At 38.8% G+C, this 16,079-nt stretch overlaps 1 protein-coding gene across 1 annotated transcript; it reads left to right on the top strand.

Moving 5' to 3' along the window:
• The first annotated feature begins 4 nt into the window (after positions 1–4).
• LOC143333121 (uncharacterized) lies at positions 5–14,395 on the top strand. Its single transcript, XM_076751060.1, has one exon. It carries the CDS (start codon positions 25–27, stop codon positions 13,165–13,167), a length of 13,143 nt encoding a protein of 4,380 aa, XP_076607175.1. The 5' UTR covers positions 5–24; the 3' UTR covers positions 13,168–14,395.
• The last annotated feature ends 1,684 nt before the right edge of the window (positions 14,396–16,079 follow it).

Here is a 16,079-nt window from a genome sequence, read left to right as displayed (position 1 = left end):
GCACTTGAGAATGAGAGAGTTAAAATGGATGCAGAACTATCTGAGTTTAAAATGAGGGAAGGTCGGTTCATGAGTAACATACAATCTCTGAAAGACAAAGTCAAGGAGTTGAATGACAAGATGTGCAGACACATGAAAAACAAAATGGAGAAATTAGATCAAAACAATAGAGATGTGCAAAGATTATGCCTTGTATTGGAACAAAAGCTTGAAGACTTTGATCAAGAGAGATACCAGATATCAGTTTATGCTAAGCTGGTACAGAGAGAAAAGGATGATCTGAAAGGTAAAATATCAGATACGGTCACCCAGACAGAAGACATGGGAAATCAATGGAAGCAAAATCTTCTGTTGGAAAGAGATGAACTTGACAAACTGAAGGCAGAGCTGAAGCAAGAGAGAGAGGATCTGGATAGAGTGAAGGAGATGATGAACAAAGAGAAACTGGACTTGGAGCTGATGAATTCTGACATTCAGAAACAAACTGACATATTAGAACAAGAACAGCAAGTTCTGAAAGCTGAAAGAGACAAGTTGAATATCACAAAGGCTGAGCTACAAAAGCAGAACGAACAGGCAGACAGTCTGTTCCAAGAGATAGACAGAGAGAAAAACAACATCAAAGATCTGACCCTTCACGTTCAGACACAAAGAGACAACCTTGAAAATGCCATGAACATGATTACCTTAAAACAACAAGACCAAGAACTCAAGGAACATGAATTTGAAAGACCAAAGGAAGAACTGGAATCCAGTAAGAGTAAGGTGCTGACAGAAAGGGAGGAATTGGAAGTTTTGAGGAAGGATGTCCACAAGAAGAAAGATGATCTTGAAGTTGCCATGAACAGCATGAGTGGAGAGAGAGAACAACTCAATCAGATGAAGATTAGCATTGAAACGGACAAACAAGCACTTGAGAATGAGAGAGTTAAAATGGATGCAGAACTATCTGAGTTTAAAATGAGGGAAGGTCGGTTCATGAGTAACATACAATCTCTGAAAGACAAAGTCAAGGAGTTGAATGACAAGATGTGCAGACACATGAAACACAAAATGGAGAAATTAGATCAAAACAATAGAGATGTGCAAAGATTATGCCTTGTATTGGAACAAAAGCTTGAAGACTTTGATCAAGAAAGATACCAGATATCAGTTTATGCTAAGCTGGTACAGAGAGAAAAGGATGATCTGAAAGGTAAAATATCAGATACGGTCACCCAGACAGAAGACATGGGAAATCAATGGAAGCAAAATCTTCTGTTGGAAAGAGATGAACTTGACAAACTGAAGGCAGAGCTGAAGCAAGAGAGAGAGGATCTGGATAGAGTGAAGGAGATGATGAACAAAGAGAAACTGGACTTGGAGCTGATGAATTCTGACATTCAGAAACAAACTGACATATTAGAACAAGAACAGCAAGTTCTGAAAGCTGAAAGAGACAAGTTGAATATCACAAAGGTTGAGCTACAAAAGCAGAAAGAACAGGCAGACAGTCTGTTCCAAGAGATAGACAGAGAGAAAATCAACATCAAAGATCTGACCCTTCATGTTCAGACACAAAGAGACAACCTTGAAAATGCCATGAACATGATTACCTTAAAACAACAAGACCAAGAACTCAAGGAACATGAATTTGAAAGACCAAAGGAAGAACTGGAATCCAGTAAGAGTAAGGTGCTGACAGAAAGGGAGGAATTGGAAGTTTTGAGGAAGGATGTCCACAAGAAGAAAGATGATCTTGAAGTTGCCATGAACAGCATGAGTGGAGAGAGAGAACAACTCGCTAAAATGAGAACTGACTATGACAAAGAGAGAGAAATGATGTTGACTGAAAAGGTCAGCATGGAAGAAGAAATGTCTGAGCTGAAGATGAGAGAAGATGAACTCATGACTAAAATGAAGTCAATAGACACTCTGAGAGTAAATCTTCAACAGCTAAAGCAAAGGATGACACAGGACATGAAAAATAAAATTGACAGTTTGCAAGAAAACATTGAAGATGTGCGAAAGCTCTACACTGAATCTGAACAAAAGCTGGCAGAACTTGACCAGCAGAAAGAAAACATGGCTTGTCATAGTGAGCTGTTAGAGACAGAAAAGAAAGCGTTGATGAGTATAATGTCAGAGATGATCATCCAGAGAAGGGACATGGAAAATCAATGGAAGCAAAAGGTTGTGTTGGAGGAACAAGAACTTGACCAACTGAAGGCAGAGCTGAAGCAAGAGAGAGAGGATCTGGATAGAGTGAAGGAGATGATGAACAAAGAGAAACTGGACAGGGAGTTGATGAGTTCTGACATCCAGAAACAAACTGACATGTTAGAACAAGAAAAGCAAATTCTGAAAGAGGAAAGAGACAAGTTGGACATCACAAAGACTGAGCTACAACAGCAGAAAGAACAGGCAGACAGTCTGTTCCAAGAGATAGACAGAGAGAAAAACAACATCAAAGATCTGACCCTTCACATCCGGACACAAAGAGACAACCTTGAAAATGCCATGAACATGATTACCTTAAAACAACAAGAACAAGAACTCAAGGAACATGAGTTTGAAAGACTAAAAGAAGAACTGGAATCCAGTAAGAGTAAGGTGCTGACAGAAAGGGAGGAATTGGAAGATTTGAGGAAGGATGTCTACAAGAAGAAAGAAGATCTTGAAGTTGCCATGAACGGCATGAGTGGAGAGAGAGAACAACTCGCTAAAATGAGAACTGACTATGACATAGAGAGAGAAATGATGTTGACTGAAAAGGTCAGCATGGAAGAAGAAATGTCTGAGCTGAAGATGAGAGAAGATGAACTCATGACTAAAATGAAGTCAATAGACACTCTGAGAGTAAATCTTCAACAGCTAAAGCAAAGGATGACACAGGACATGAAAAATAAAATTGACAGTTTGCAAGAAAACATTGAAGATGTGCGAAAGCTCTACACTGAATCTGAACAAAAGCTGGCAGAACTTGCCCAGCAGAAAGAAAACATGGCTTGTCATAGTGAGCTGTTAGAGACAGAAAAGAAAGCGTTGATGAGTATAATGTCAGAGATGATCATCCAGAGAAGGGACATGGAAAATCAATGGAAGCAAAAGGTTGTGTTGGAGGAACAAGAACTTGACCAACTGAAGGCAGAGCTGAAGCAAGAGAGAGAGGATCTGTATAGAGTGAAGGAGATGATGAACAAAGAGAAACTGGACTTGGAGCTGATGAGTTCCGACATCCAGAAACAAACTGACATGTTAGAACAAGAAAAGCAAATTCTGAAAGAGGAAAGAGACAAGCTGGACATCACAAAGACTGAGCTACAACAGCAGAAAGAACAGGCAGACAGTCTGTTCCAAGAGATAGACAGAGAGAAAAACAACATCAAAGATCTGACCCTTCATGTTCAGACACAAAGAGACAACCTTGAAAATGCCATGAACATGATTACCTTAAAACAACAAGAACAAGAACTCAAGGAACATGAGTTTGAAAGACTAAAAGAAGAACTGGAATCCAGTAAGAGTAAGGTGCTGACAGAAAAGGAGGAATTGGAAGTTTTGAGGAAGGATGTCCACAAGAAGAAAGAAGATCTTGAAGTTGCCATGAACGGCATGAGTGGAGAGAGAGAACAACTCGCTAAAATGAGAACTGACTATGACAAAGAGAGAGAAATGATGTTGACTGAAAAGGTCAGCATGGAAGAAGAAATGTCTGAGCTGAAGATGAGAGAAGATGAACTCATGACTAAAATGAAGTCAATAGACACTCTGAGAGTAAATCTTCAACAGCTAAAGCAAAGGATGACACAGGACATGAAAAATAAAATTGACAGTTTGCAAGAAAACATTGAAGATGTGCGAAAGCTCTACACTGAATCTGAACAAAAGCTGGCAGAACTTGCCCAGCAGAAAGAAAACATGGCTTGTCATAGTGAGCTGTTAGAGACAGAAAAGAAAGCGTTGATGAGTATAATGTCAGAGATGATCATCCAGAGAAGGGACATGGAAAATCAATGGAAGCAAAAGGTTGTGTTGGAGGAACAAGAACTTGACCAACTGAAGGCAGAGCTGAAGCAAGAGAGAGAGGATCTGTATAGAGTGAAGGAGATGATGAACAAAGAGAAACTGGACTTGGAGCTGATGAGTTCCGACATCCAGAAACAAACTGACATGTTAGAACAAGAAAAGCAAATTCTGAAAGAGGAAAGAGACAAGCTGGACATCACAAAGACTGAGCTACAACAGCAGAAAGAACAGGCAGACAGTCTGTTCCAAGAGATAGACAGAGAGAAAAACAACATCAAAGATCTGACCCTTCATGTTCAGACACAAAGAGACAACCTTGAAAATGCCATGAACATGATTACCTTAAAACAACAAGAACAAGAACTCAAGGAACATGAGTTTGAAAGACTAAAAGAAGAACTGGAATCCAGTAAGAGTAAGGTGCTGACAGAAAAGGAGGAATTGGAAGTTTTGAGGAAGGATGTCCACAAGAAGAAAGAAGATCTTGAAGTTGCCATGAACGGCATGAGTGGAGAGAGAGAACAACTCGCTAAAATGAGAACTGACTATGACAAAGAGAGAGAAATGATGTTGACTGAAAAGGTCAGCATGGAAGAAGAAATGTCTGAGCTGAAGATGAGAGAAGATGAACTCATGACTAAAATGAAGTCAATAGACACTCTGAGAGTAAATCTTCAACAGCTAAAGCAAAGGATGACACAGGACATGAAAAATAAAATTGACAGTTTGCAAGAAAACATTGAAGATGTGCGAAAGCTCTACACTGAATCTGAACAAAAGCTGGCAGAACTTGCCCAGCAGAAAGAAAACATGGCTTGTCATAGTGAGCTGTTAGAGACAGAAAAGAAAGCGTTGATGAGTATAATGTCAGAGATGATCATCCAGAGAAGGGACATGGAAAATCAATGGAAGCAAAAGGTTGTGTTGGAGGAACAAGAACTTGACCAACTGAAGGCAGAGCTGAAGCAAGAGAGAGAGGATCTGTATAGAGTGAAGGAGATGATGAACAAAGAGAAACTGGACTTGGAGCTGATGAGTTCCGACATCCAGAAACAAACTGACATGTTAGAACAAGAAAAGCAAATTCTGAAAGAGGAAAGAGACAAGCTGGACATCACAAAGACTGAGCTACAACAGCAGAAAGAACAGGCAGACAGTCTGTTCCAAGAGATAGACAGAGAGAAAAACAACATCAAAGATCTGACCCTTCATGTTCAGACACAAAGAGACAACCTTGAAAATGCCATGAACATGATTACCTTAAAACAACAAGAACAAGAACTCAAGGAACATGAGTTTGAAAGACTAAAAGAAGAACTGGAATCCAGTAAGAGTAAGGTGCTGACAGAAAAGGAGGAATTGGAAGTTTTGAGGAAGGATGTCCACAAGAAGAAAGAAGATCTTGAAGTTGCCATGAACGGCATGAGTGGAGAGAGAGAACAACTCGCTAAAATGAGAACTGACTATGACAAAGAGAGAGAAATGATGTTGACTGAAAAGGTCAGCATGGAAGAAGAAATGTCTGAGCTGAAGATGAGAGAAGATGAACTCATGACTAAAATGAAGTCAATAGACACTCTGAGAGTAAATCTTCAACAGCTAAAGCAAAGGATGACACAGGACATGAAAAATAAAGTTGACAGTTTGCAAGAAAACATCGAAGATGTGCGAAAGCTCTACACTGAATCTGAACAAAAGCTGGCAGAACTTGCCCAGCAGAAAGAAAACATGGCTTGTCATAGTGAGCTGTTAGAGACAGAAAAGAAAGCGTTGATGAGTAAAATGTCAGAGATGATCATCCAGAGAAGGGACATGGAAAATCAATGGAAGCAAAAGGTTGTGTTGGAGGAACAAGAACTTGACCAACTGAAGGCAGAGCTGAAGCAAGAGAGAGAAGATCTGTATAGAGTGAAGGAGATGATGAACAAAGAGAAACTGGACTTGGAGCTGATGAGTTCCGACATCCAGAAACAAACTGACATGTTAGAACAAGAAAAGCAAATTCTGAAAGAGGAAAGAGACAAGTTGGACATCACAAAGACTGAGCTACAACAGCAGAAAGAACAGGCAGACAGTCTGTTCCAAGAGATAGACAGAGAGAAAAACAACATCAAAGATCTGACCCTTCACATCCGGACACAAAGAGACAACCTTGAAAATGCCATGAACATGATTACCTTAAAACAACAAGAACAAGAACTCAAGGAACATGAGTCTGAAAGACTAAAAGAAGAACTGGAATCCAGTAAGAGTAAGGTGCTGACAGAAAAGGAGGAATTGGAAGTTTTGAGGAAGGATGTCTACAAGAAGAAAGAGGATCTTGAAGTTGCCATGAACAGCATGAGTGGAGAGAGAGAACAACTCAATCAGATGAAAATTACCATTGACACGGACAGACAAGCACTTGAGAATGACAGAGTTAAAATGGATGCAGAACTATCTGAGTTTAAAATGAGGGAAGGTCAGTTCATGAGTAACATACAATCTCTGAAAGATAAAGTCAAGGAGTTGAATGACAAGATGTGCAGACACATGAAAAACAAAATGGAGAAATTAGACCAAAACAATAGAGAAGTGCAAAGATTATGCCTTGTATTGGAACAAAAGCTTGAAGACTTTGATCAAGAGAGAGACCAGATATCAGTTTATGCTAAGCTGATACAGAGAGAAAAGGATGATCTGAAAGGCAAAATATCAGATACGGTCACCCAGACAGAAGACATGGAAAATCAATGGAAGCAAAATCTTCTGTTGGAAAGAGAAGAACTTGACAAACTGAAGGCAGAGCTGAAGCAAGAGCAAGAGGATCTGGATAGAGTGAAGCAGATGATGAACAAAGAGAAACTGGACTTGGAGCTGATGAGTTCCGACATCCAGAAACAAACTGACATATTAGAACAAGAAAAGGAAGTTCTAAAAGAGGAAAGAGACAAGTTGGATATTACAAAGACTGAGCTACAACAGCAGAAAGAACAGGCAGACAGTCTGTTCCAAGAGATAGACAGAGAGAAAAACAACATCAAAGATCTGACCCTTCATGTTCAGACACAAAGAGACAACCTTGAAAATGCCATGAACATGATTACCTTAAAACAACAAGACCAAGAACTCAAGGAACATGAATTTGAAAGACCAACGGAAAAACAGGAATCCAGTAAGAGGAAGGTGCTGACAGAAAAGGAGGAATTGGAAGTTTTGAGGAAGGATGCCCACAAGAAGAAAGAAGATCTTGAAGTTGCCATGACCAGAATGAGTGGAGAGAGAGAACAACTCAATCAGATGAAGATTAGCATTGACACGGACAGACAAGCAGTTGAGAATGAGAGAGCTAAAATGAATGCAGAACTATCTGAGTTTAAAATGAGGGAAGGACAGTTCTTGAGTAACATACAATCTCTCAAGGAGTTGAACGACAAGATGTGCAGACACATGAAAAACAAAATCGAGAAATTAGACAAAAACAATAGAGATGTGCAAAGATTATGCCTTGTATTGGAACAAAAGCTTGAAGACTTTGATCAAGAGAGAGACCAGATATCAGTTTATGCTAAGCTGATACAGAGAGAAAAGGATAATCTGAAAGGTAAAATATCAGATACGGTCACCCAGACAGACGACATGGGAAATCAATGGAAGGAAAATCTTCTGTTGGAAAGGGAAGAACTTGAGAAACTGAAGGCAGAGCTGAAGCAAGAGAGAGAGGATCTGGATAGAGTGAAGGAGATGATGAACAAAGAGAAACTGGAATTGGAGCTGATGAGTTCCGACATCCAGAAACAAACTGACATGTTAGAACAAGAAAAGCAAATCCTGAAAGAGGAAAGAGACAAGTTGGACATCACAAAGAATGAGCTACAACAGCAGAAAGAACAGGCAGACAGTCTGTTCCAAGAGATAGACAGAGAGAAAAACAACATCAAAGATCTGACCCTACACGTTCAGACACAAAGAGACAACCTTGAAAATGCCATGAACATGATTACCTTAAAACAACAAGACCAAGAACTCAAGGAACATGAATTTGAAAGACCAAAGGAAGAACTGGAATCCAGTAAGAGTAAGGTGCTGACAGAAAGGGAGGAATTGGAAGTTTTGAGGAAGGATGTCCACAAGAAGAAAGAAGATCTTGAAGTTGCCATGAACAGCATGAGTGGAGAGAGAGAACAACTCAATCAGATGAAGATTAGCATTGAAACGGACAAACAAGCACTTGAGAATGAGAGAGTTAAAATGGATGCAGAACTATCTGAGTTTAAAATGAGGGAAGGTCGGTTCATGAGTAACATACAATCTCTGAAAGACAAAGTCAAGGAGTTGAATGACAAGATGTGCAGACACATGAAAAACAAAATGGAGAAATTAGATCAAAACAATAGAGATGTGCAAAGATTATGCCTTGTATTGGAACAAAAGCTTGAAGACTTTGATCAAGAGAGATACCAGATATCAGTTTATGCTAAGCTGGTACAGAGAGAAAAGGATGATCTGAAAGGTAAAATATCAGATACGGTCACCCAGACAGAAGACATGGGAAATCAATGGAAGCAAAATCTTCTGTTGGAAAGAGATGAACTTGACAAACTGAAGGCAGAGCTGAAGCAAGAGAGAGAGGATCTGGATAGAGTGAAGGAGATGATGAACAAAGAGAAACTGGACTTGGAGCTGATGAATTCTGACATTCAGAAACAAACTGACATATTAGAACAAGAACAGCAAGTTCTGAAAGCTGAAAGAGACAAGTTGAATATCACAAAGGTTGAGCTACAAAAGCAGAAAGAACAGGCAGACAGTCTGTTCCAAGAGATAGACAGAGAGAAAATCAACATCAAAGATCTGACCCTTCACATCCGGACACAAAGAGACAACCTTGAAAATGCCATGAACATGATTACCTTAAAACAACAAGAACAAGAACTCAAGGAACATGAATTTGAAAGACCAAAGGAAGAACTGGAATCCAGCAAGAGTAAGGTGCTGACAGACAGGGAGGAATTGGAAGTTTTGAGGAAGGATGCCCACAAGAAGAAAGAAGATCTTGAAGTTGCCATGACCAGAATGAGTGGAGAGAGAGAACAACTCAATCAGATGAAGATTAGCATTGACACGGACAGACAAGCACTTGGAAATGAGAGAGTTAAAATGGATGCAGAACTATCTGAGTTTAAAATGAGGGAAGGTCAGTTCTTGAGTAACATACAATCTCTGAAAGATAAAGTCAAGGAGTTGAATGACAAGATGTGCAGACACTTGAAAAACAAAATGGAGAAATTAGACCAAAACAATAGAGAAGTGCAAAGATTATGCCTTGTATTGGAACAAAAGCTTGAAGACTTTGATCAAGAGAAAGACCAGATATCAGTTTATGCTAAGCTGATACAAAGAGAAAAGGATGATCTGAAAGGTAGATCACCAGATACGGTCACCCAGACAGAAGACATGGAAAATCAATGGAAGCAAAATCTTCTGTTGGAAAGAGAAGAACTTGAGAAACTGAAGGCAGAGCTGAAGCAAGAGAGAGAGGATCTGGATAGAGAAAAGGAGATGATGAGCAAAGAGAAACTGGACAGGGAGTTGATGAGTTCTGACGTCAAGAAACAAACTGACACGTTAGAACAAGAAAAGCAAGTTCTTAAAGAGGAACGAGACAAGTTGGACATCACAAAGACTGAGCTACAACAGCAGAAAGAACAGGCAGACAGTCTGTTCCAAGAGATAGACAGAGAGAAAAACAACATCAAAGATCTGACCCTTCACGTTCAGACACAAAGAGACAACCTTGAAAATGCCATGAACATGATTACCTTAAAACAACAAGAACAAGAACTCAAGGAACATGAGTTTGAAAGACTAAAAGAAGAACTGGAATCCATTAAGAGTAAGGTGCTGACAGAAAAGGAGGAATTGGAAGTTTTGAGGAAGGATGTCCACAAGAAGAAAGAAGATCTTGAAGTTGCCATGAACAGCATGAGTGGAGAGAGAGAACAACTCGCTAAAATGAGAACTGACTATGACAAAGAGAGAGAAATGATGTTGACTGAAAAGGTCAGCATGGAAGAAGAAATGTCTGAGCTGAAGATGAGAGAAGATGAACTCATGACTAAAATGAAGTCAATAGACACTCTGAGAGTAAATCTTCAACAGCTAAAGCAAAGGATGACACAGGACATGAAAAATAAAATTGACAGTTTGCAAGAAAACATTGAAGATGTGCGAAAGCTCTACACTGAATCTGAACAAAAGCTGGCAGAACTTGCCCAGCAGAAAGAAAACATGGCTTGTCATAGTGAGCTGTTAGAGACAGAAAAGAAAGCGTTGATGAGTATAATGTCAGAGATGATCATCCAGAGAAGGGACATGGAAAATCAATGGAAGCAAAAGGTTGTGTTGGAGGAACAAGAACTTGACCAACTGAAGGCAGAGCTGAAGCAAGAGAGAGAGGATCTGGATAGAGTGAAGGAGATGATGAACAAAGAGAAACTGGACAGGGAGTTGATGAGTTCTGACATCCAGAAACAAACTGACATGTTAGAACAAGAAAAGCAAATTCTGAAAGAGGAAAGAGACAAGTTGGACATCACAAAGACTGAGCTACAACAGCAGAAAGAACAGGCAGACAGTCTGTTCCAAGAGATAGACAGAGAGAAAAACAACATCAAAGATCTGACCCTTCACATCCGGACACAAAGAGACAACCTTGAAAATGCCATGAACATGATTACCTTAAAACAACAAGACCAAGAACTCAAGGAACATGAGTTTGAAAGACTAAAAGAAGAACTGGAATCCAGTAAGAGTAAGGTGCTGACAGAAAGGGAGGAATTGGAAGATTTGAGGAAGGATGTCTACAAGAAGAAAGAAGATCTTGAAGTTGCCATGAACAGCATGAGTGGAGAGAGAGAACAACTCAATCAGATGAAGATTAGCATTGAAACGGACAGACAAGCACTTGAGAATGAGAGAGTTAAAATGGATGCAGAACTATCTGAGTTTAAAATGAGGGAAGGTGGGTTCATGAGTAACATACAATCTCTGAAAGACAAAGTCAAGGAGTTGAATGACAAGATGTGTAGACACATGAAAAACAAAATGGAGAAATTAGACCAAAACAATAGAGATGTGCAAAGATTATGCCTTGTTTTGGAACAAAAGCTTGAAGACTTTGATCAAGAGAGAGACCAGATATCAGTTTATGCTAAGCTGATACAGAGAGAAAAGGATGATCTGAAAGGTAAAACATCAGATACGGTCACCCAGACAGATGACATGGGAAATCAATGGAAGCAAAATTTTCTGTTGGAAAGGGAAGAACTTGAGAAACTGAAGGCAGAGCTGAAGCAAGAGAGAGAGGATCTGGATAGAGTGAAGGAGATGATGAACAAAGAGAAACTGGACAGGGAGCTGATGAGTTCTGACATTCAACAAACTGACATATTAGAACAAGAAAAGCAAGTTCTGAAAGAGGAAAGAGAGAAGTTGAATATCACAAAGGCTGAGCTACAACAGCAGAAAGAACAGGCAGACAGTCTGTTCCAAGAAATAGACAGAGAGAAAAACAACATCAAAGATCTGACCCTTCACATTCAGACACAAAGAGACAACCTTGAAAATGCCATGAACATGATTACCTTAAAACAACAAGAACAAGAATTCAAGGAACATGAGTTTGAAAGACTAAAAGAAGAACTGGAATCCAGTAAGAGTAAGGTGCTGAAAGAAAGGGAGCAATTGGAAGTTTTGAGGAAGGATGTCCACAAGAAGAAAGAAGATCTTGAAGTTGCCATGAACGGCATGAGTGGAGAGAGAGAACAACTCGCTAAAATGAGAACTGACTATGACAAAGAGAGAGAAATGATGTTGACTGAAAAGGTCAGCATGGAAGAAGAAATGTCTGAGCTGAAGATGAGAGAAGATGAACTCATGACTAAAATGAAGTCAATAGACACTCTGAGAGTAAATCTTCAACAGCTAAAGCAAAGGATGACACAGGACATGAAAAATAAAATTGACAGTTTGCAAGAAAACATTGAAGATGTGCGAAAGCTCTACACTGAATCCGAACAAAAGTTCACTGAGTTCACTGTGGAAAATCAGATGACAGAATCAGAAATGTCTGAGCTTCATGTCAGAGTTTGCTGGCTCAGTAGCGTAATGAACTCCTTCGGAAGTCTGAGAGCTAAACTAAGACAGATGAATGAACGGACACATGAAGACATTTCAAAGAATTTGGACAGATTAGAGGAGAAAAATGTCCACATACTCCAAATGTTCTCAGTTCTGGAACGCAAGTGTGATGAACTTATTCAACAGAAAAATAAAATCAATGAGTATTTTGACCTTATCCACAGAGAGAAGAAATACATGGCAACAATGACGTCTGATAAGGTAGTTAGAAATAAAGTTGGAGCAAATGAATGGTTGCAGGAGCAAGATGTCAAGAAGCAGGATTTGAATAAACTTGAAGAGATTACTTGTGAGAAGGATGTTCTGCAGCCAGAAGTTGGGATGCAGACTGAAGAATTTGAACATCAGTGGAAATCAGAGGAAGATACATGTGTATCACTGTCCAAGTCAGCGGCAGAACAAGATGATTTTACAGGTGAAACAATGTCAGTTAGAGATTGTTTACGGAATATTTGGAAGGACACTAAAATGGAGCGGAAGGAGATTGATCAGATGAAGCGCAGGGGTCATGAGATGAGAAGCAACCTGGAGGAAAGAATAAAGGTGATCAATCGGTTTGTTAAGAGGACATGGTTACAGAAAGAAAAGGAACCACTGGAGAAGACAAAGCTGGGACAAAGACTAAGTAAGGACACAACATCTTACAGTGACCTCAAGAAAGGTGACAAAACTCTCGATGAAAAATACACAAAGATCCTCAAACTCAAGGTTCGGACGCTTGGTGAGATCGAGAAACTCCATGTCCAAGAAAAAGTGTCTGAGACACGAACAACTTGTGACAAAGCTAATCAAACAGTCGAGGTGGATATAACCACAGGAGGTGCAACAGTGCTGGTAACAGAACAAGTTTCTCCCACAATGTATGAAGAAACTGAAGCAGCTCCACAGACAGCCACTGGACTCCTCTGTCAGCTCCGACATTACTGCTGTCGCTGCTGCTGCCCTTGCTGTAAGCAAGTGTGCCCCGAGGAGAAATGAGAGACATGCATATTTTAGGCCTGTTTCTGGCATACATTTTTAATATAGAGTTTCTATTTGAATCACAAATTTGACCACATGTCGTATGTGATGCACATGAAATGCATGGTCAGATTTTGTGTTGATGTTTTAATCTTGGGAATGTTATTTTTGTGAGAGGAATGTTCTGGTATGAACCATAATGGTCAATAATTGCCTTTTGATAAGACTACAAAGCTTCTTTATAAGATGCTGAGCATTCAGATGTTGCCAGTAGGAGGCAGTGTAGCCTGTTTCTCCAATAAACTCTCTGTGAGCAGGCTCTTGTTGCTATCTCACTCTGCTGAGCAAGAGTGCATCCAACAGAAGCATTCGTTCTCATGTTTTTACAGGTTTGTGGAGTTTCAAAAAACTTGTATAACTACAAATAACAAATATGTTGTTTCACATTTGAATTATATGTTAGATTGATTTTGTAAGATTAATTAGTACATTTATATGATCTTGTGACCAAATAGAGAATGACCAACTCCAGGCATGTGTTAGTTTCTGACTCCAGTACATTTCATTTTGAGTTAAGTATTTGTGTTGTGTTTGTGTTAAGTGTTACTACTTGTTCTAAATAAATCAAGTTAGATCGAAATAGTTCTCAGTCTGAGACCCGTTGCAAATACAAAGATAACAGCTGGAAATTTGGGTTGTGAATGGTTCTGTTTTGGCAGTCCAGAAACTTGAAAAACTGAAAATTACTAGGCTGATGTTTTGTAATTCAAAAAAATTGCGTAAGTGAAATCCAGTTATTCTTTTGACACTTTTCTAAACCACCATGAGAACTCACAAAAGTAAAACAATAACTCAAAATGTCAAAGTGTTTCTGCCATTCCAAGTGTGAAATATATGAGACTTAGTACACATTTCAAAAAATGCTTTACCTATCGTTGCTATTGCACCATGTTTTATTTTTGCTTAAGGTTTAATAGTGTACCTGAACCTTTGTATTGCATTTCCCTTCCTTCATATTAAACATAATGTATTGAACTTAAGCATACACTTTCTTCAATATTTAAGAAGTGACCTTGACAAGTTGATTTTCATTTGTTTTTTTGTGTGAAAACAATATCTAATTAAGAAATGAATTATGTGGAAGGACAGCACTATATGTTTTATGCTTCAATGGAAAAACAAATGTATGTGTTAAATCATTTATTTCTTCTTGAAATCTTTCTTTGTCAAATAAAATTACCCACATTCTGACAACATTTTTCTGTCAGCATATTTATTTACAAGTATTACGAACTACTTGTTATTCACAGTTATAACTTGGATTTCAGTCTTCTAGCATTGTACTTGTTTAGTATGCTGCTTCTCTGGTCTCCTAAATTGTTCATCATCAATTGGGTTGTAGTTCCAACTGGGGACACAGAACCATTGAAGCAAATACATTCAAGGCATGCTCATTTAATAAATCTGTTGTTTACCTCATGGTAAGGGTACATGTCCTGAAAAAGCAGAGTATGACATACTAGCTTAATTATATCTTGAATTCCAGGCTTGGTATCTTGCCCAAGGACACTTTGACATGCAGCCAAGAGGGGTTGGGGATTGAACCACCGGCCAACTGGTGGACAACCCACTGTACCACCTGAACCAAGCAAAGGTCACAGATCACAGGAACTCACTTAAAAATACAGTGTATCAACACGAATCCTGGCCTTCCTGCAAAAGGTGGCATATATACTGGAAAGCTTTCAGGGAAAGTTGACTTGCATGGGAATCTGAGAGTGATCCTAGATCCTAGATCCTGAATATAAAAACATTGTGATCAGACTCCAAGAAGCATGAGTCTATGTTCATTCCTCTTTTTTTTTGTTTTATTGCAAAATACTTCATTGTTAATACAATAATGTTTCCCAGCTAATCAAAATGAGTCCCTATATTTAAAAATACTGACAAAAAAGATGTCGTTATTACATTTCCTGCATATATCATTTTATTTGTTTGACTTTATGTGTATAGTACTTTTCATACAAATCAGTGTAACACATACAAAAAGAAAACATTCCCTCCCCAACCGCTCACACACACATTCCCCACACACCACCCTGATTCATGCACAAACATAAACTGACTATATTATAAATACTGATTCAATAAAAACAGGAAACAAGGAAACGCTGTCATAAGCTTTCATGAATTTGCAATGAGGAAACACCAGAGGTAGGAAAAAAATGCAAGAGTTGGAATAGCCAACTAAAATAAAAGTAAAACAAGACATAAAAAAATTAAAAGACCACTCAGAACACCTGAGGGTTGTACAAGGTTCATAGGATAAAAGCAAAGACCATTAAGAGTTTAATAAACCAATAAAAGGATCTTAAAATCAGTTCTGGAGCAAACAGGCAGCCAGTGCAGAGACTTTAAAATTGGTGTAATGTGTATATTTATCACACAGCAACCCACATTTACTACCATCAAAGAACTATATAAGGAAACCTTAAATACATTTAAAACTCTTATTCTTAAACTTCAATTTTGATTATTTATTTACAACTTAATATGTATATGTTAAGCAAGGGCAAGCAAACAGCTCCATCAGGTTTAAATTTCTCAATGATAATATAACGTCAATCAATAAAAAAATCAACAAATAGAGTAAAGGAATCTAAAATATGGCTGATCTAGTACTGATCTACGGAGAGAGATTGTTCTTCTGGCCAGAGTGACCTTTCCCTTTCTGCTAAGGTGAGGAACTTGAAACGTACAACTCTATCCAATGTCACTGAGTCCTTTCAAAGTCCCATCCTTGTTGTAACAGAGTGAGTGAAGAACTTAAACTCCAATTAATAATCCACAGTCAGTTGGAAAGTGGTTAGTTTTCCTGTGCTCTGTCCTCTAGAGTTGACTGTAGAATTTATCTTAGTCCTCCTTTGTGA

Source organism: Chaetodon auriga, chromosome 15 (assembly GCF_051107435.1).
Source record: "Chaetodon auriga isolate fChaAug3 chromosome 15, fChaAug3.hap1, whole genome shotgun sequence".
Classification (NCBI taxonomy): domain Eukaryota; kingdom Metazoa; phylum Chordata; class Actinopteri; order Chaetodontiformes; family Chaetodontidae; genus Chaetodon; species Chaetodon auriga.
The sequence above is the reverse complement of the archived record's forward strand: the minus strand, read 5'-3'. Positions and strand labels throughout refer to the sequence as shown.